This window comes from Balaenoptera physalus (assembly GCF_965194825.1).
Source record: "Balaenoptera physalus genome assembly, chromosome: 10".
Classification (NCBI taxonomy): domain Eukaryota; kingdom Metazoa; phylum Chordata; class Mammalia; order Artiodactyla; family Balaenopteridae; genus Balaenoptera; species Balaenoptera physalus.
This window is the reverse complement of record NC_138889.1, coordinates 59,816,305-59,831,774: the sequence shown is the minus strand read 5'-3', so window position 1 is coordinate 59,831,774 and position 15,470 is coordinate 59,816,305. Positions and strand designations below refer to the sequence as shown.

The following is a 15,470-nucleotide window of genomic DNA, read 5'->3' as shown; positions in this document are numbered from 1 at the left end:
GTGATGGTTGTGAAATTCTGTGAATATACTAAAATCCATTGAATTGTACACTTTAAATGATGAATTGTATGGTATGTGAATTATATATCAATAAAGCTATAGAAAGACTGAAAGAAAGAAAGAAAGAAAGAAAGAAAGAAAGAAAGAAAGAAAGAAAGAAAGAAAGAAAGGACTTCCCTGGTTGTCCAGTGGTTAAGAATCTGCCTTCCAATGCAGGGGACATGGGTTCGATCCTTGGTCGGGGAACTATTATCACATATGCCACGGGGCAACTAAGCCCACATGCCACAACTACTGAGCATGCGGGCTACAACTAGAGAGAAGCCCATGCACTGCAATGAAGAGCCTGCATGCCACAGTGGAGGATCCCACATGCCGCAACGAAGATCCTGCATGCCTCAACTAAGACCTGACACAGCCAAAAATAAATAAATATTAAAGAAATTGGCCCTAAATCTCCCCAAGATTAAAAAAAGAAGAAGAAAGAAAGAAAAAGGGAGGGAGGGAGAGAGGGAGGAAGGAAGGGAGGAAAGGAGGAAGGAAGAGAGGGAGGGAGGGTGGGAGGGGACTGAGAAGAACCCTCTGACACCCTAGACCCCACTCGAGGCACAAGCTAACATCAGTCAACCACTGGAAACATTTGAAATCTATGATGCCTTCAAGACAATGAAAGAAGCAACAAGACCCAAATCCAGCTCAGCTCCTGACTAGACTGACTCCAATAGACTAACTGTCTGAGAGAAAAGGAGGCATGCCTACTTTCAGGCATAAATTCTATTTACCCCAGTTTCTTCTCTTTTTCTGCACACAATGATTAGCATTCCGGCAAAAACTAGGAGATGCTTATAAAAACCCTAGATCAACCCTAAAAATATTTCAAAGAGGTATAATCAATAACCAAGTATTAGAATAAAATGGAATCATAGTAAAATACTAAATTAATTCCAAATCAGGCATAAAAAGAGGAAAAAAGGATACAAGACCAGATGGCAAAAAACAGAAAGCATCTAGCAAGACAGTGGGTTCAGATCCAGCCACATCTATAATTATATTAGTTGTGAAAGATCTAAACACCCACTTAAAAGACAGAGATTGTCAAACCAAAAAAAAAAAAAAAAAAAAAGACCCAATGATATGCTGTCTATGAGAACCTCACCTTAAATATAAAAACATATATATGTTAAAAAGGGATGGAAAAAATTACCCCATGCAAACACTAATCAAAAGGAAGTTAGGGTAGCTATATTAATATCAGACAAAACAGATTTAAGAACAAGGAATATTACCAATAATAGGGAGAGATATTATATAATGATAAGGGAGCCAATTTATCAAAAAGACATTATAATCTTAAATACATACACTAAGCCTATAACAGTTCATCAAAATATGTGAAGCAAAACCTGATAGAATTGAAAGGAAAAATAGATAAATCCACAACTACAGTTGGAGATTTCAGATTTCCTCTCTCCATTCAATAATTGATAAAAACAAGTAGCCAGAAAATCACAAGAATATAGAAGACCCAAATAACAATATCAAAAGACCTGATCTAGCTAACATTATTAGAACACTGTACACAATATCAGCAGAATAAGCACTCTTTTCAAGTGCATATTAAAGATTTGTATTTGTATATATGTATTTGCCAAGACAGACCATATTACCACATTCTACCCATGAAATAAACCTCAACAAATTTAAAAGAATTGAAATCACATAAAGTATGTTTTCTAAACAAAATGGAGTCAAACTAGAAATTCAAAACAAAAAGATATCTGAAAAATCCCCAAATACTTGGAAACAACACACTTCTAAAAAAACAGTGGGTCAAAAAAGAAATTACAAAGGAAATTTTTAAATATTTTGAACTCAGTGAGATTAAAAACACAACATATCAAACTTTATGGGATGCAGGTAGAACAGTTTGTAGAGGAAAATTTATAGCATTAAAATGCTTGTATTAGAAAATAAGAAAGGCTTGGAATCAATGGTCTAAGCTTAAGAAAAAGAAGGGCAAATTATAACTGAAGCAAGTCAATGAATGGAAATAATAAAGATAAGAGCAGAAATAAATAAAATTGTAAACAGATGGAGAAAATCATTGATACCAAAGATTGTTATTAGGCAAACAAATAAAATTAATAAACCTCTAGTCACACCGGTCAAGAGGAAAAGAATGAACACACAAATTACCAATACCCAGAGTGAAAAAGAGACATCACTACAGCTCCTACAGATATTAAAAGGATAATGAGGGACAATTATGAACAACTTTGTGCCAATATATTCGATATCTTAGTTGAAATGTCCTAATGGAAGGCTCTCAGAATGGCTAAGCTATTTCTTCCTCATTGGTGCCTGGTATAATACGGAGACTTGGCAGACAAGAGGGAAAGTGTGGGTCACAGAGTGCTCAAACTGCTATAAAGAACAAGCCTCCAGACCCAAGAGGATTGGCCTGATAGAGGTCACACTGAGCTAGCTGCCTGGATTCAAATTCCTCTAAGTTTATTTCAGGTCTGAGCCTCTTTCCCAATACCAGGTAGACAAGAGGTAACAATCTTGACTGAATTCTGGGGATAGCCCAGTGGCAGTGTTGGAAAATCCCCAGATTTAGGCTTTCCTTCCACCGAAGGTACTTCGACAGCACCATCCCAATACAGAACTGAAAGGGTGGTTAAAAACCTGTGTTCAGGTTCTCTCTCTCTCCCTCCCTCCCTCCCTTTCTCCCTCCCTTCCATCCAAGTGCAGGTGAATTAAAACAAGCAAGGGTTTTGGCATCAGACTGACTAGGATTCCAGTCCCATCTTTTCCTCTAACTAGATATCATCTCTCTAAGCCTCAGTTTCTTCATCCATATTTTAAGGTTCTTGTGAACTCATACCTCCAGGGTTGTGAAGGTTAAATAACAGGATGCTTGTACAGTGTTAAGCACAAGGTCAATGCTAAATTCATATCAGTCTCTGGTCTCTTCCCTAAAGGACTGTATTTCCTCTTCTCATTTTGACCTTGAACTACAAAAGCTACAGAATGGCAGCAGCTGGGTCTCCTCACCATTGTATCCCCAGTACTTACACAAGTCTTGGCAAAGAGCATGTATGTGATAAATGTATTGAATGTATGAATGAATGAATGAATGGTGACAATTATACTGGGTAACATGAGATGTAATACTGGATCCCACAATATATTTTTCAAGTGCTCAGAGTGCACATGATTGCAGAGGCAGGGAGTGGACAATGAGATGAATAAGATCCAGTCCTTGCCCTTAAGGAAATCAATACATTCTTTGTGGTATCTTCCCTGTACCAGGTATCGGTGCTAGGTGCTGCGACCTTTGGATCAGCCTTGTCTCTGCCTGAGACAAGAGGAGGAATTTAGACAGATAAACTGTTCTATAAACTGTTTCTCCAAAATGTATGCTTCTCCAAACTATGCACTTCTCAAGCTATGAAGTTTCAGAAGGCACAGACCCTGCCCTATATACCTTCAAATTCCCAATCCAGGTCCCAGTGTTACAGTTTAAGTGAAAGTTTTTAAAAAGTGGGTTTATAAAGAAGGCTTTTTGGAGGAAGATGCATAGATAGGAAGGATGGGCAGGGTGTGGAAAAAGAAAGGCTGGAGGAAGGACACTTCAGTTCAAGAGCACAGTGTGAGCAAAGAGCCAGAGGTGGAAAAGCACATTCAAGGACACAGCAAGTGACATGATGTAACCAGAGAACTGAATCCATATCAGAGAGAGGCAGTGGGGAGAAGAGTGGAAGGAGGCTGGAGAGGGTGGCAGGGCTGTGATCACGTGAGGTCTTGCATGCCAAGTTAAGGAGCTTGGGCCTCATCCTAAGAGCTATGGGAGCTAAGGGAGAAAATGGCTGGACAGTGTTTCCCAAACATCATTTCGGGGGTCAGTGTGGAGCACAAGGCTGGAGATGGGAGACCAGTGAAGAGTCTAGTACAGCTGTCTCTGCCAGGGCAGCAGGGATGGAGAGAACGGTGTCCTGCTTGTTGAGGACAGAGGTGTATGTGTGTATGATTCTAAATGTGCCCATGAATATGTGCATCCTTCCACAGAGCGTCAGCCTAATCAGAAATCCCAGCGCTACTCAGTTTCACGACCCACCAAACCTAAAAGCCTGGGGGAGGCCAAGAATACCAAAGAAAGCAGCTGAGATGCATTTGGTCAATTCCTGACTGTATTTCTTCCTCTTCAACATCATCCTGTCAGATTCAACCCGCTTCTGCAGACTTTCAGGGTCTTCTAATCTTGCTTATCTCAGGTAAAAGATTTGCTTTACACCTTTCTTTGTCTCCTGCATGTTCTGTGTCAAAATCCTTGTGTGGGTTGCTGATTTTAAAGCCCCACAACGCCAGGCTGAGAGTGGAGCCTGGAGTTGCCAGGATACCTCACCATAGGATTAGCTCCCACCTGGAACAGCTACGCTTCCCTGGCCCAGCCCACTCTGGTCTGCTGGTCACCCTCATGCTCATGAACTAGGCTGACACCCAAGGGCCTAGGCCTGGGCCAGCTTGGGACTTTAGTGAAGCCATCGGAGAGGGAACTGGTGCATGAATATCACTCCTTCTTGCTAACTCAACCTCAGCCCCTGATAACCAATGTTTCCTTCTCTCCAGGGCCACCCTTTAAAGTATGTGGTTTATACCATTGACCTCAGAACCAGCCAGGACTTTGCAGCTATTATAGAGCATAGGCTCTGAAGCCAGAATACCTGGACTTAAATCCTGGCTCTGCCTCTTACTAGCTGTGTGATCCTGGGCAACTTTTTAAACCTTTGTGCCTCCATTTCTTCAACTGTAAAACAAGACAATTACAGTAGGATCTACTCCATAGGGTTGTTTTGAGGCTTCAATAAATCCACGCATGTAATATACCTGAAACCAGAACTGGCAGACAATACTCACTGAAGTTTAGCACCTGTTACTACCTGCTGTAGTTCATGAAAGCTGCTGCTTCTCCTTTTGGAAAAATAAGGACTGCTCCACCCTACCTCCAGTCTCCCAATGCTTCTCCCACTGAACATCACTTCCCATCACCCCCCAGAGACTACAGATTCCTCCTGCAGTTTCTCTGAGATGCACTGTCATCTCCTCAGTGCAGAGCAGTTCAACAGTGATTCTCCAAGAGTGGGCTTCAAACCAGCAGCTTTAGCGTCCACCTAGGAACTTGCTGGAAATGCAAATTCTCAGCCCCACCCCAGACCTACTGAATCAGAAATTCTGGGGGTGGGACCCAGCAATCTGTGTTTTACCAAGTCCTCCAGGTGATTCTTTTTTTTTTTTTTTTTTTACATCTTTATTGGAGTATAATTGCTTTACAATGGTGTATTAGTTTCTGCTTTATAACAAAGTGAATCAGCTATACATACACATATATCCCCATATCTCCTCCCTCTTGCATCTCTCTCCTACCCTCCCTATCCCACCCCTCTAGGTGGTCACAAAGCACCGAGCTGATCTCCCTGTGCTATGTGGCTGCTTCCCACTAGCTATCTATTTTACATTTGGTAGTGTATATATGTCCATGACACACTCTCACTTCATCCCAGCTTACCCTTCCCCCTGCCCATGTCCTCAAGTCCATTCTCTACATCTGCGTCTTTATTCCTGTCCTGCCCCTAGGTTCTTCAGAACTATTTTTTTTTAGATTCCATATATATGTGTTAGCATACGGCATTTGTTTTTCTCTTTCTGACTTACTTCACTCTGTATGACAGACTCTGGGTCCATCCACCTCACTACAAATAACTCAATTTTGTTTCTTTTTATGGCTGAGTAATATTCCATTGTATATATGTGCCACATCTTCTTTATCCATTCATCTGTCGATGGACATTTAGGTTGCTTCCATGTCCTGGCTATTGTAAATAGAGCTGCAATGAACAATGTGGTACATGACTCTTTTTTTTTTTTTTATGGTCAGTCTTTTTTTTTTTTTTTCACACACACACTGTATTTTATTTTTACAAGAGATAAATAGACTGACACCAAGCATTGTAAATGGATGACCACAACAAAAGCAACAATGATTGCAATTACCAAACACGAAACACACTCATACTATGTCATAATATTGACATTCAGTCCAGTAATCCTCCACTGTAACAGCTCCTTTACTTTGCAGTGAAAATTGATTTGTATATTCTTTGCCTCTGAGTCCTTGTGGGATTTTATTTTTTAATTCAAACAGAAAGTCACAAAAATTATAATCATCCTCATCAGTTCACTCAGTCCCATGTAATTAATTTTTTTTTCATCTTGATATTTTGTTAGCACTTCTATGAGTTCATCAGTTTTTCATTTGAGTTCTGAAAATGCTTATTCATTCAGTTCAGCAGTACAGTCAGTTACCAGAAACCTGTACTTGTCAGAGTCTTTTCCATGAATTCCTTGAAGATGAAACCCTTTTATATGAACATATTTGCAAAAGCATCAGAGTACACCCAGAACTGTCTGTAAATGACAAAAGACTTAGAAATGACCACGGTTAAAGATTTGATGAAAGTTCATAATAATGCAATTGACAAGGAAATTTAGTTATTTCTGAGATATACATTTTAAAGTAATAACTAGAATTGTGACTTATAACATTATACCAGAACATAAAAGATTTTTAGAAATTTCATGTAATGTCTGAAACATTTATATTAACATATTTCCATACAAATAACCCAATGAAACGTTAGTATTAGTTGTTTTGTTTGTTTGTTTTTTTATACTGCAGGTTCTTATTAGTCATCAGTTTTATACACATCAGTGTATACATGTCAATCCCAATTGCCCAATTCAGCACACCACCATCCCCACCCCACCACAGTTTTCCCCCTTTGGTGTCCATATGTCCATTCTCTACGTCTGTGTCTCAACTTCTGCCCTGCAAACCGGCTCATCTGTACCATTTTTCTAGGTTCCACATACATGTGTTAATATACGATACTTGTTTTTCTCTTTCTGACTTACTTCACTCTGTATGACAGTCTCTAGATCCACCCACGTCTCAACAAATGACTCAATTTCGTTCCTTGTTATGGCTGAGTAATATTCCATTGTATATATGTAGCACAACTTCTTTATCCATTCATCTGTCAATGGACATTTAGGTTGCTTCCATGTCCTGGCTATTGTAAATAGAGCTGCAATGAACAATGTGGTACATGACTCTTTTTGAATTATGGTTTTCTCAGGGTATATGCCCAGTAGTGGGATTGCTGGGTCGTATGGTAGTTCTCTTTTTAGTTTTTTAAGGAAACTCCATACTGTTCTCCGTAGTGGCTGTATCAATTTACATTCCCACCATCAGTGCAAGAGGGTTCCCTTTCCTCCACACCCTCTCCAGCATTTATTGTTGGTAGATTTTTTGATGATGGCCATTCTGACTGGTGTGAGGTGATACCTCATTGTGGTTTTGATTTGCATTTCTCTAATGATTAGTGATGTTGAGCATCCTTTCATGTGTTTGCTGGCAATCTGTAACTCCAGGTGATTCTGATTTACAGGAAAGTTTGAGAACCACTGCAGCAGGGTGTAGCATAGTGGTGTATTTTGGTAGATCTGGCCCAGAGTGACTGCACCCTCCTCCAGGAAGTTGTCCCTGATTTACCCAGAACCCTCTTTCATTGACCCCCCCCCCCAACTTCCTCCCTGGATTGCAGTCATTTGTGCCCAGAGTGCCTCCCCGGATTGCAAGTTCCCTGAGAGCAGGGTTGAGTCTCACCCATCTCCGTGCCTGCACTGGGCTTTGCTTAGAAAGATAAGCTAAATCAAGCACACCGCATTTCCAGTTTCCTCTGACTGAGGCTACTATTACTGGGCCTCTGCTCTCTGGGACCCTCGCTCACATTGTGGTTTTCCTCTGGGTATGTTTTCATCTCCGTGCTGGGATGCCTGTCTCTTTGTCATTCCTAGTGTCCTCCAGTTTCACTGGTTACTCGGGACATTTTACCCTTCCCTCCACCATTATGTTTGTCCAAATCCTGTTGGACAGGTTGCCCCATCTCCCGGTAAATCTGGCCTCCCAATTTCTGTTTTCAATCATAACTCTTGTATTGATAACATTTGTCAAGTACTAGATGCTAGGCCCTGTGCTGGGCACTTCGTTCATTCTTTTAGCCCTTACAACAACCCTAGGAAAGAGATACTTTACTTATTCCCATCTGGATGGAGCATAGGGATACTGAGGCCTGAACACGGTATGTAACAATCACATGTCATCTGTGTCGCCTTGTGGGCTTCTGAACAAGGCTGCATTTGAAGAAAAGATTTCACTGCTAAAGAAAACTGGGAAAACTACTGCTGAAAAGTAATTGTCTTTTTAAAAAATATAATTAACATATAATATTTGTGGGCTTCCCTGGTGGCGCAGTGGTTAAGAATCCGCCTGCCAATGCAGGGGACACGGGTTCGAGCCCTGGTCCGGGAAGATCCCACATGCCGCGGAGCAACTAAGCCCATGAGCCACAGCTACTGAGCCCGCGTGCCGCAACTACTGAAGCCCACGAGCCTAGGGCCTGTGCTCTGCAACAAGAGAAGCCACCGCAATGAGAGTCCCGCGCATCACAACAAAGAGTAGCCCCCGCTCGCCACAACTAGAGAAAGCCCGCATGCAGCAACGAAGACCCAATGCAGCCAAAAAATATATATATAATATTTGTTTCAGGTGTACAGCATGATGATTTGATATATGTATATTGTGAGATGATCACCACGATGAGTCTAGTTAACATCCATCACCACACATAGTAATTGTCTTTTAATGTGTCTGTTTCTTCCCCCAGAATGCAGGCTCCCAGAGAGTAAGGACTGCACCCCCAGATCAGCACAGGGCTAGGAGGGTCTCCGGAAAGGTGAGCAAGAGGGAGGGATGGATAACAAAGCACGCACGAGGAGCCCTCAGTGTGAAGGAAGATTTACTCCCCGTCCCTTCCCTGCAGGGGAAAGGTCCTGGGAGAGTTGAGTAAAAAATTACAGACGGAATGATGCAAGGGGCACTTTCTGCATGTATTGCAACAAAAACATGCTAAAATGGGGCAGGGATTGTTCTGAAGGCTGGTTCCCAAGTGTCTCAGGCCTATTCCTCTCCAGTCGGCCAGACCTGTCCCACAAGACAGGGCCAAAGGCCACTACTGAGCCCGCACTCCCAGGTCAGGCATTAGAGCTGGAGGTCAGTGCTCCCGGGTTCTTGTCTGAAACCTGAAGTTATCTTCAATCATCTCTTTGTGCTTCAGCCCTACCTCCATGTCACCAGGTCCTAGAGATTCTAAGGCCTCAGCATCTCTCCAGCCTTCCCTTCTTACATTTCACCCACCACTACTTTAGTTCAGTCTACATGCTCATAACCTCTCCCTTCCTTCCTCCCTCTCTCCTTCCCTGCCTCCTTCCTCCTTTCTTCCTTCCGACATTAGCCGAGTCCCTCCTGTGAGCCAGGCCCAGTGTTGGGCACTGGGACACAGAGAGCACACTGATTCTACCTTTGCCCTCAAGTAGCTTCTTCTCTGGAGGACATGTGTGTAGACACTCAGAGTTATAGATGCTCTGAAAGAAAGAAGCTAGGGGTCTGACGGGGACACAGAGGTGGAGAGGGTCCTCCTAGGGCCATTACCCTCCAGACCCACCCTCCACCTTTCTCTACCCTAAACTCTGCCTGGATTCTCTGTATAGATTGTGTCACTGGGCTCCTTTACCTTCTGGCCATTGGGAAGTCCTGGCAGAAGATGAGAGGGAGGGAGGGACAGAGAGTGACCTTGCTAGGTCACTATGGGCTGTCTGTGCCACAGCTTCCATCAGGCAGCCCTCTCCACACACCTCCCACTCCAGCTGGCCTCCTCCCTTTGCCCTTCAGGCCACATGCCCCCAAAATGTCACTGGCCTTGGGGTACCGCACCATCCCTTGAATTTTTCCCTATATCCTGCCTACATCTTTGCAAATAATCTTTGTATTAAAATTTCCCCAAATTACCCAACTACAGCTATGCTGTTTCCTGTAGGGACCCTGACTAATCCAGGGCAGAGGTAGCCAGGAAGAGTGTCATGGAGGTGACACTGAAGGTGTTCTTACCCGGACAGTGATCCTTCTAAAGCCAAAACCGACCTTATGTCATCCCTGCTAAAACCCTTTATGGCTCCCCACTTCTCTGAGGATAAAGTGCAGACTCCTTAGCCTGGCACCTGAGACTGTACACCATCTGGCCCCGATGAACAAGCAGCATGTGGTGAAATCACTCAGACGGGGGACAGTAGAGATTTAGAAGGGAGGGAGGGAGTCCCAGGAGGGAAGGAGTTCCGCGCCCCAAAGCAGCCCTGCCTGGCAAATTCCTGGATGGGGAAGGAGAAGGTGGGTGACATGTGGCACCGCAGAGCCATACCAGGCCCCCCTCCCCTTGCCATCATCTCTGTCCTCCAACCCTCCAAGTGAGCCCAGCACTGGGAATGAGTTTGACCCAGACAAGCCCTAGCCTTGGGCTATGAGAACTGGTTCAAATCCCAGCCCCAGCACTGACATCTGGCAAGCTCTTTGGGTCTCTGAGCCTGAGTTTTCCCAACTACAAAATGGCAACAACCTCACAGGGCTATGAGAGAAGCTTAAAGGAGGAAAAGGATGGGAATTTCCTTTTGTCAAGCAGTTCCAGTGTTAGGAACTCCCCGTCTCCCCCATCCCACCCCAGCCTTGTGAAGCAGAGAAAGCACATGGACTTGTGGCTCAGGAAGACTTGGATGTGAATCCCAGCTTCACTACTTAGTCACTGTCTCATCTTGGACAAATCCCTTTATCTCCCTGTACCTCATTCGCAAAGCGGGGTGGTAATCACTCCTGGCAGGGTGGCTACCTGGACCGGGTGAGCTCACACGGGCCAGGGCCTGCATGGAGCAGAGCACTTGTAATTGTTTGTTTCTGCCTTTCGCCCTGTGACTCTCTTAGGACAGGTGTCCTCTCTGCCTTGCAGACCGGCCACTCACCTCCTCCTCTGTGCAATGGAGGGGCTGAGGCTGCCATCACTGTTAGGGGTCTCAGAGGTTCCAGTATCCAACCCCTCCCAAACCATAAAACTGCACCCATAATTCCTAATGGCAGCACAACCTTCCTGACTGAAGGGGGCGTTGGGACATGCCACCTTTGGGGAAGCCCACCCTGGTCAAACCCAGCTTGGTGGCTTGATTTGACCTCTCCATCTGGGGTTTGGCCAAAGCACTGTGGGAAAAGCACTGGGTTGGGAAATGAGGAAGGAAAGGTGACCCAGGTCCTGGAGCCGTCCTGCCCACACACCCGCAGGAGCAGCGGAGCAGTGCATTAGGGCGGGAATAGAGGGATGCTGGAATGAGCGGGGAGGGGCCAGGAGAAGTCAGTGCCTGGTGTGAGCTCCCCACACTCACCTCGTGCAGGGAAGAACAGTCATCCCAGGACACAGAAAGCTGCCAAGAAACATCCTCTCTGGGTTACTCTAACGCTGGGTCTGGTTTTCCATCCAAGCCAAAGTGGACCAAGCTGTTTAAGCAGGAGCCCTGGGCATGGCAGCTGGGGACCAACGGGAGGGAGTTGTCACTCTGTAAGGTGACCCAGAAGGAAGCGAGTGCCCCTCTCAGCCCTCGGACTTGCCTCAGCATCCTTTGGTGAATATTCCCATGTGTGTGAGAAAGGCCCAAATTGGGACTAGGTGTTACTGCCCCATCCCAAGCCCTCACACCACCAAACCACCCACCCACCTGATCTTTCTAACCCTCCAATTTAATCAAGGTGCTCTGGTCATACTCCTCCTTTGGTCCCATCCCACAGGATGAAGCCCAGGTGGGATTACAAGGCCCCTCAGATCTGGTCCAGTCAACCTCTCCAGCCTCATCTCCTACTCCTCCCCTGCCTGCATCCCTCTTCCAGCATCCTTCCTCCAGCCATATCAGGGTACTCATGGTTCCCACCTCCAGGCCTCTGCCCAGGCTGTAGCCTCTGCCTGAAGGCCTTCTCCTTCCTTTCTGCCGGGCAGAATCCTACTCTTCATCTCAGGTCCAGCAGCAAATGTCGTCATCTCTCAACCTTCTCGGTTACCATTCCCTCCTTGGTGCTCCCCCATAGCGCTTTGTCCATGACTCTGTTGTACTCATTCACTGGTCAGTCCACTGTTAACTGAGCCACAAATCTGAGCCAGGCCTGCACTGGGGCACAGAGTGATGAAGTTCCTGCTGATCCTGGGACAGCTCCTGGCCCACGGGAGAGGCAGACACTGCAGACAGTGACAGCACAGAGGAAAGGACTGAACTCGGCACAGCCTCCCACATTTCACTGCACCATAGCCTGGCTGTCTTGCTGCAACCAGTGACTTGGGGACACTATCTCTGGGTTGGGGCTCCTCAAAGGCAAGACTATGTCTGATTACCTTCTGTGTCCCAATGAGAGCCGGGCCCAGGAAGGTGCACAGGAAAAATGTGCTGAAGTAGGTGAACCTGGGATCTGAATGTTTCAAAGGGGCCTTGGTCTTGATCCAAAGTCTTGCCATTTCAGTAGCTTACTTTCATAGCACAGTGGTGACACCCTTCTACATGCTGTGGTTTCATTTGCGCCTCAAATATGGGATAAGAACTGTCACCTCCATTTCATGATGCAGAAACTAAAACCTGGGCTGGGAAGATGACTTGCCCAAGGACACACTGCAAGTCAATGGGACAGGAAAGGCCAAAATGCAGGCCTCCTGCTTCCCAGCCCAAGCTCTGCCCCTTAGATCATACTATGCGGGGAGTGGGTGGGCCATGTGTTCTAGCCCCAGGCCTCCTCCACAGGAGACCCTTCTGGAGCAGGCACAAGCCACACACTGACTTGGGGTCCTTCCAGGCCAGTAGGAGTCTTGCTTCCAAGGGGACCCAAAACACCTCTGGGGAGAGGACTGAAGAATTCACGACACCTTCAGAATCCACCTTGCTGCACTGCTCTTTCCCCAGAAATACATCACACCTGTCCCAACCTCCCAGCCTTTGCACATACCAGACCCCTATGTCCCCCGCAAACCTGGAAGCCGCTAGCTTTACCCCAGTTTCCTAAAAGGCACCAAGCTCTTTTCAGCATCAGAGCCTCACCACATGCCGGCCTCTCTACCTGGAATGCTTTTCCTTCTACTCTTAGCCAACTCACGCCTCAGGGCTCCATGACTTTTTCTCAAGGTTTACTCCTATGGCCTTGAGTGGGTTGAACAAATGGCAATGTTTCTAGGTCCCATCAGTGGCATTTGTCACATGCTGCCCTGGAACTGTGACTTCTGACAAGAAGAGATGGTAAAGACCTCAACGGCAGAGACTCCCTCTCCTCTTACGCTGTGAGCCCACACCCAGCTTGCTCAAGATGTCCCCAAGGAATACGTCTCTTCACTCACATGCTTGTTGCCCACACACCTCCCTTTACCCTCCACATCCAATAATTCATTCCACCACATTCCAGTAGATCTCACCTCCTCCTGCACTTTTCTCCAGACCAGGCCTTCTTTCCATCCTTCCCCCACCATCCGAGCTCAGGGATCATTCTCTCTCACCTGGGACCCTCCCGCAGGCTCCTCACTGCCCTCTAGCCTCTAGCCTCTCCCCACGCTATGGCTGGAGGATTCTTAAAAACATAGGTGACCACTGTCATTTCCCTACTCAAAGCTATCCTCCCTAATGTCTCAAGAGTGGCAGTCAAGAACCTTCCTAAGGTCTAGCCCTAGCCTCATTTCTCACAGCTGCCTGGGCTCCAGCCACTGCAGGTGCCCTAACCCTGCCCCAAACATGCTGCCTTTTCTAAGACTTTATGCCTTACCCCTACACCCTCCATCTACAAAACTACTCATCAAAGGGCAATGAAAATAATTTTGGAACCCTTTCTATGTGCCTGGCACTATACTAGGCTATTTTTTCACTTCACCTCATTTAGTTCTCAAAGCACGTCACAAAATAAGTGTTATTGTTCCCATTGTACAGATATGGAAACTGAGGTTCAAGAAAGGGAGGGCCAGAACTGGGCTCCGGGTCTGTCTGATTCCAGCTCTGCTGTGCACTAATCTCTCTGGGAAGTGCACCCAGCCCCCGGCCCGCAGTCCAAGGAAAGGACCTCTCTCCTCTTGGTCTACAGCCAGAGGTTTCTCTCTTGCCCTAGCATTGCTGCCAGCATCCCTATGGCTGCCTCTCACTAACGTGAGCATCCCCAGGGCAGGGCCGAGACTGACTAGTTTGGGTCCCCAGCACTCAGCAGTGTATAGATTCTCTGTGAAGTTTCTACAGAAACAGATGGAAAAGTAGAGGCAGCGTGAGGGCTTCAGGAGCCCACCCCTACCTAACTAAGCCTGATACAACCACCAATCAGAGGCGGGACCTCAGCATCTGTAGCCAAGGCGAGGCCCTGCCCAAAGTAAAACACAAACCCACGCCCGCCCCCGCCTGTCCTGCCCAAGCCGGGGCTCCCGGCCCAAGTTCCTGCTGGCGGGCTGCACCAACCGCCGCGGGGGTGCGGCGAGGGGCGGGCGGAGGGAGCGGCAGGAATAACCAGGCAGCCCCTTGCAAGGAGGACTCCGTTTCGCGAGCCGCCCACCTGCGCCGAGCAGGGGCCTCCGAGCAGCCCTCCCGCGCCAAGCCGAGCCCGGCGCTCCCCCACCCCAATGGAGCTGGTGCGGCCGAGGTTGGAACGGCCGACCCCGCCCCTGCCGCGTCGTCCCCGCCCCCTTATGAGGTTACAAAGTGCCGCGCTCCGAGCCACGGGCGCAGTGGCCGTGGCCGTGGCCGTGGCCAAGGCTCCAATTTGGGCCGCCGCTCGGGCCCGTCTGGCCGCCCACCCCCCGCTCCCCAGGCCGTAGCCGCCGCCGCGCTCCCGTGCTCGCCGCGAAGCCCTGGCCCAGGCGGCCGCGGCACGGGCCAGGGGCGCGGGGTCAGGCGGCTTCACGCGGAGCCCCGACGTGCACCGGCTTCGCCATGAAGACCCTCATAGCCGCCTACTCCGGAGTCCTGCGAGGTGAGCATCGGGCCCAGCTGGCCGGAGGGAGAGCTTTGACTGAGGAACCATGCTGTCCCGTGAGAGCTCTCGGAGCTGGGCTAAGGGTCTGGGAGATGAGCTGTCACAGCCTAGGGTCTGCAGGGCCTTGCGGACTTTCTCCTGGGGCAGTGCAGCTGCAAGAAGGTTTTCAGGAAAGGATGTGATGAAAGGCTCGAAGGCAGGCAGGAGTGTGTTGGTAAGGTGGGGACACGTTGCTGGAGGACAGGCCGCTATGGGGGCCGAGGTCCCAACCCCTTTCTTTTCTTTTTGGGACGGCTTGCCGCCCTCTCCCCCATCATCACTCCCATTCTTCCCCCCAACTCACCTGGGTCTGAGATGAGGTTAGAATAATGGTTACCGGGTCTGAACCAGGCAACCTGGCATGGTAGTCATGTGGGCGCATTCTCCACTCTGGCACTCATCGATTTTGGGGACCTTTGTTACATCACTTCTCTTCCTCCAGCCTGTGAGATGGGGTGAT

General features: G+C 47.3%; 1 protein-coding gene across 7 annotated transcripts in view; it reads left to right on the top strand.

Moving 5' to 3' along the window:
- Positions 1–14,474: 14,474 nt before the first annotated feature.
- DGAT2 (diacylglycerol O-acyltransferase 2) overlaps positions 14,475–15,470 on the top strand; it is a 35,638-nt gene continuing 34,642 nt past the window's right edge. For 6 of the 7 annotated variants that reach the window (XR_014268165.1, XR_014268166.1, XR_014268167.1 and 3 more), the window contains exon 1: positions 14,475–14,968. Coding sequence is in view for 2 of the 7 variants with exons in the window: in XM_082477845.1 (XP_082333971.1) it covers positions 14,929–14,968 (40 nt within the window). In the remaining 5 variants the exon portion in view is untranslated. The remainder of the gene's footprint in view (positions 14,969–15,470) is intronic. The other variant, XM_082477844.1, reaches the window with a different exon arrangement.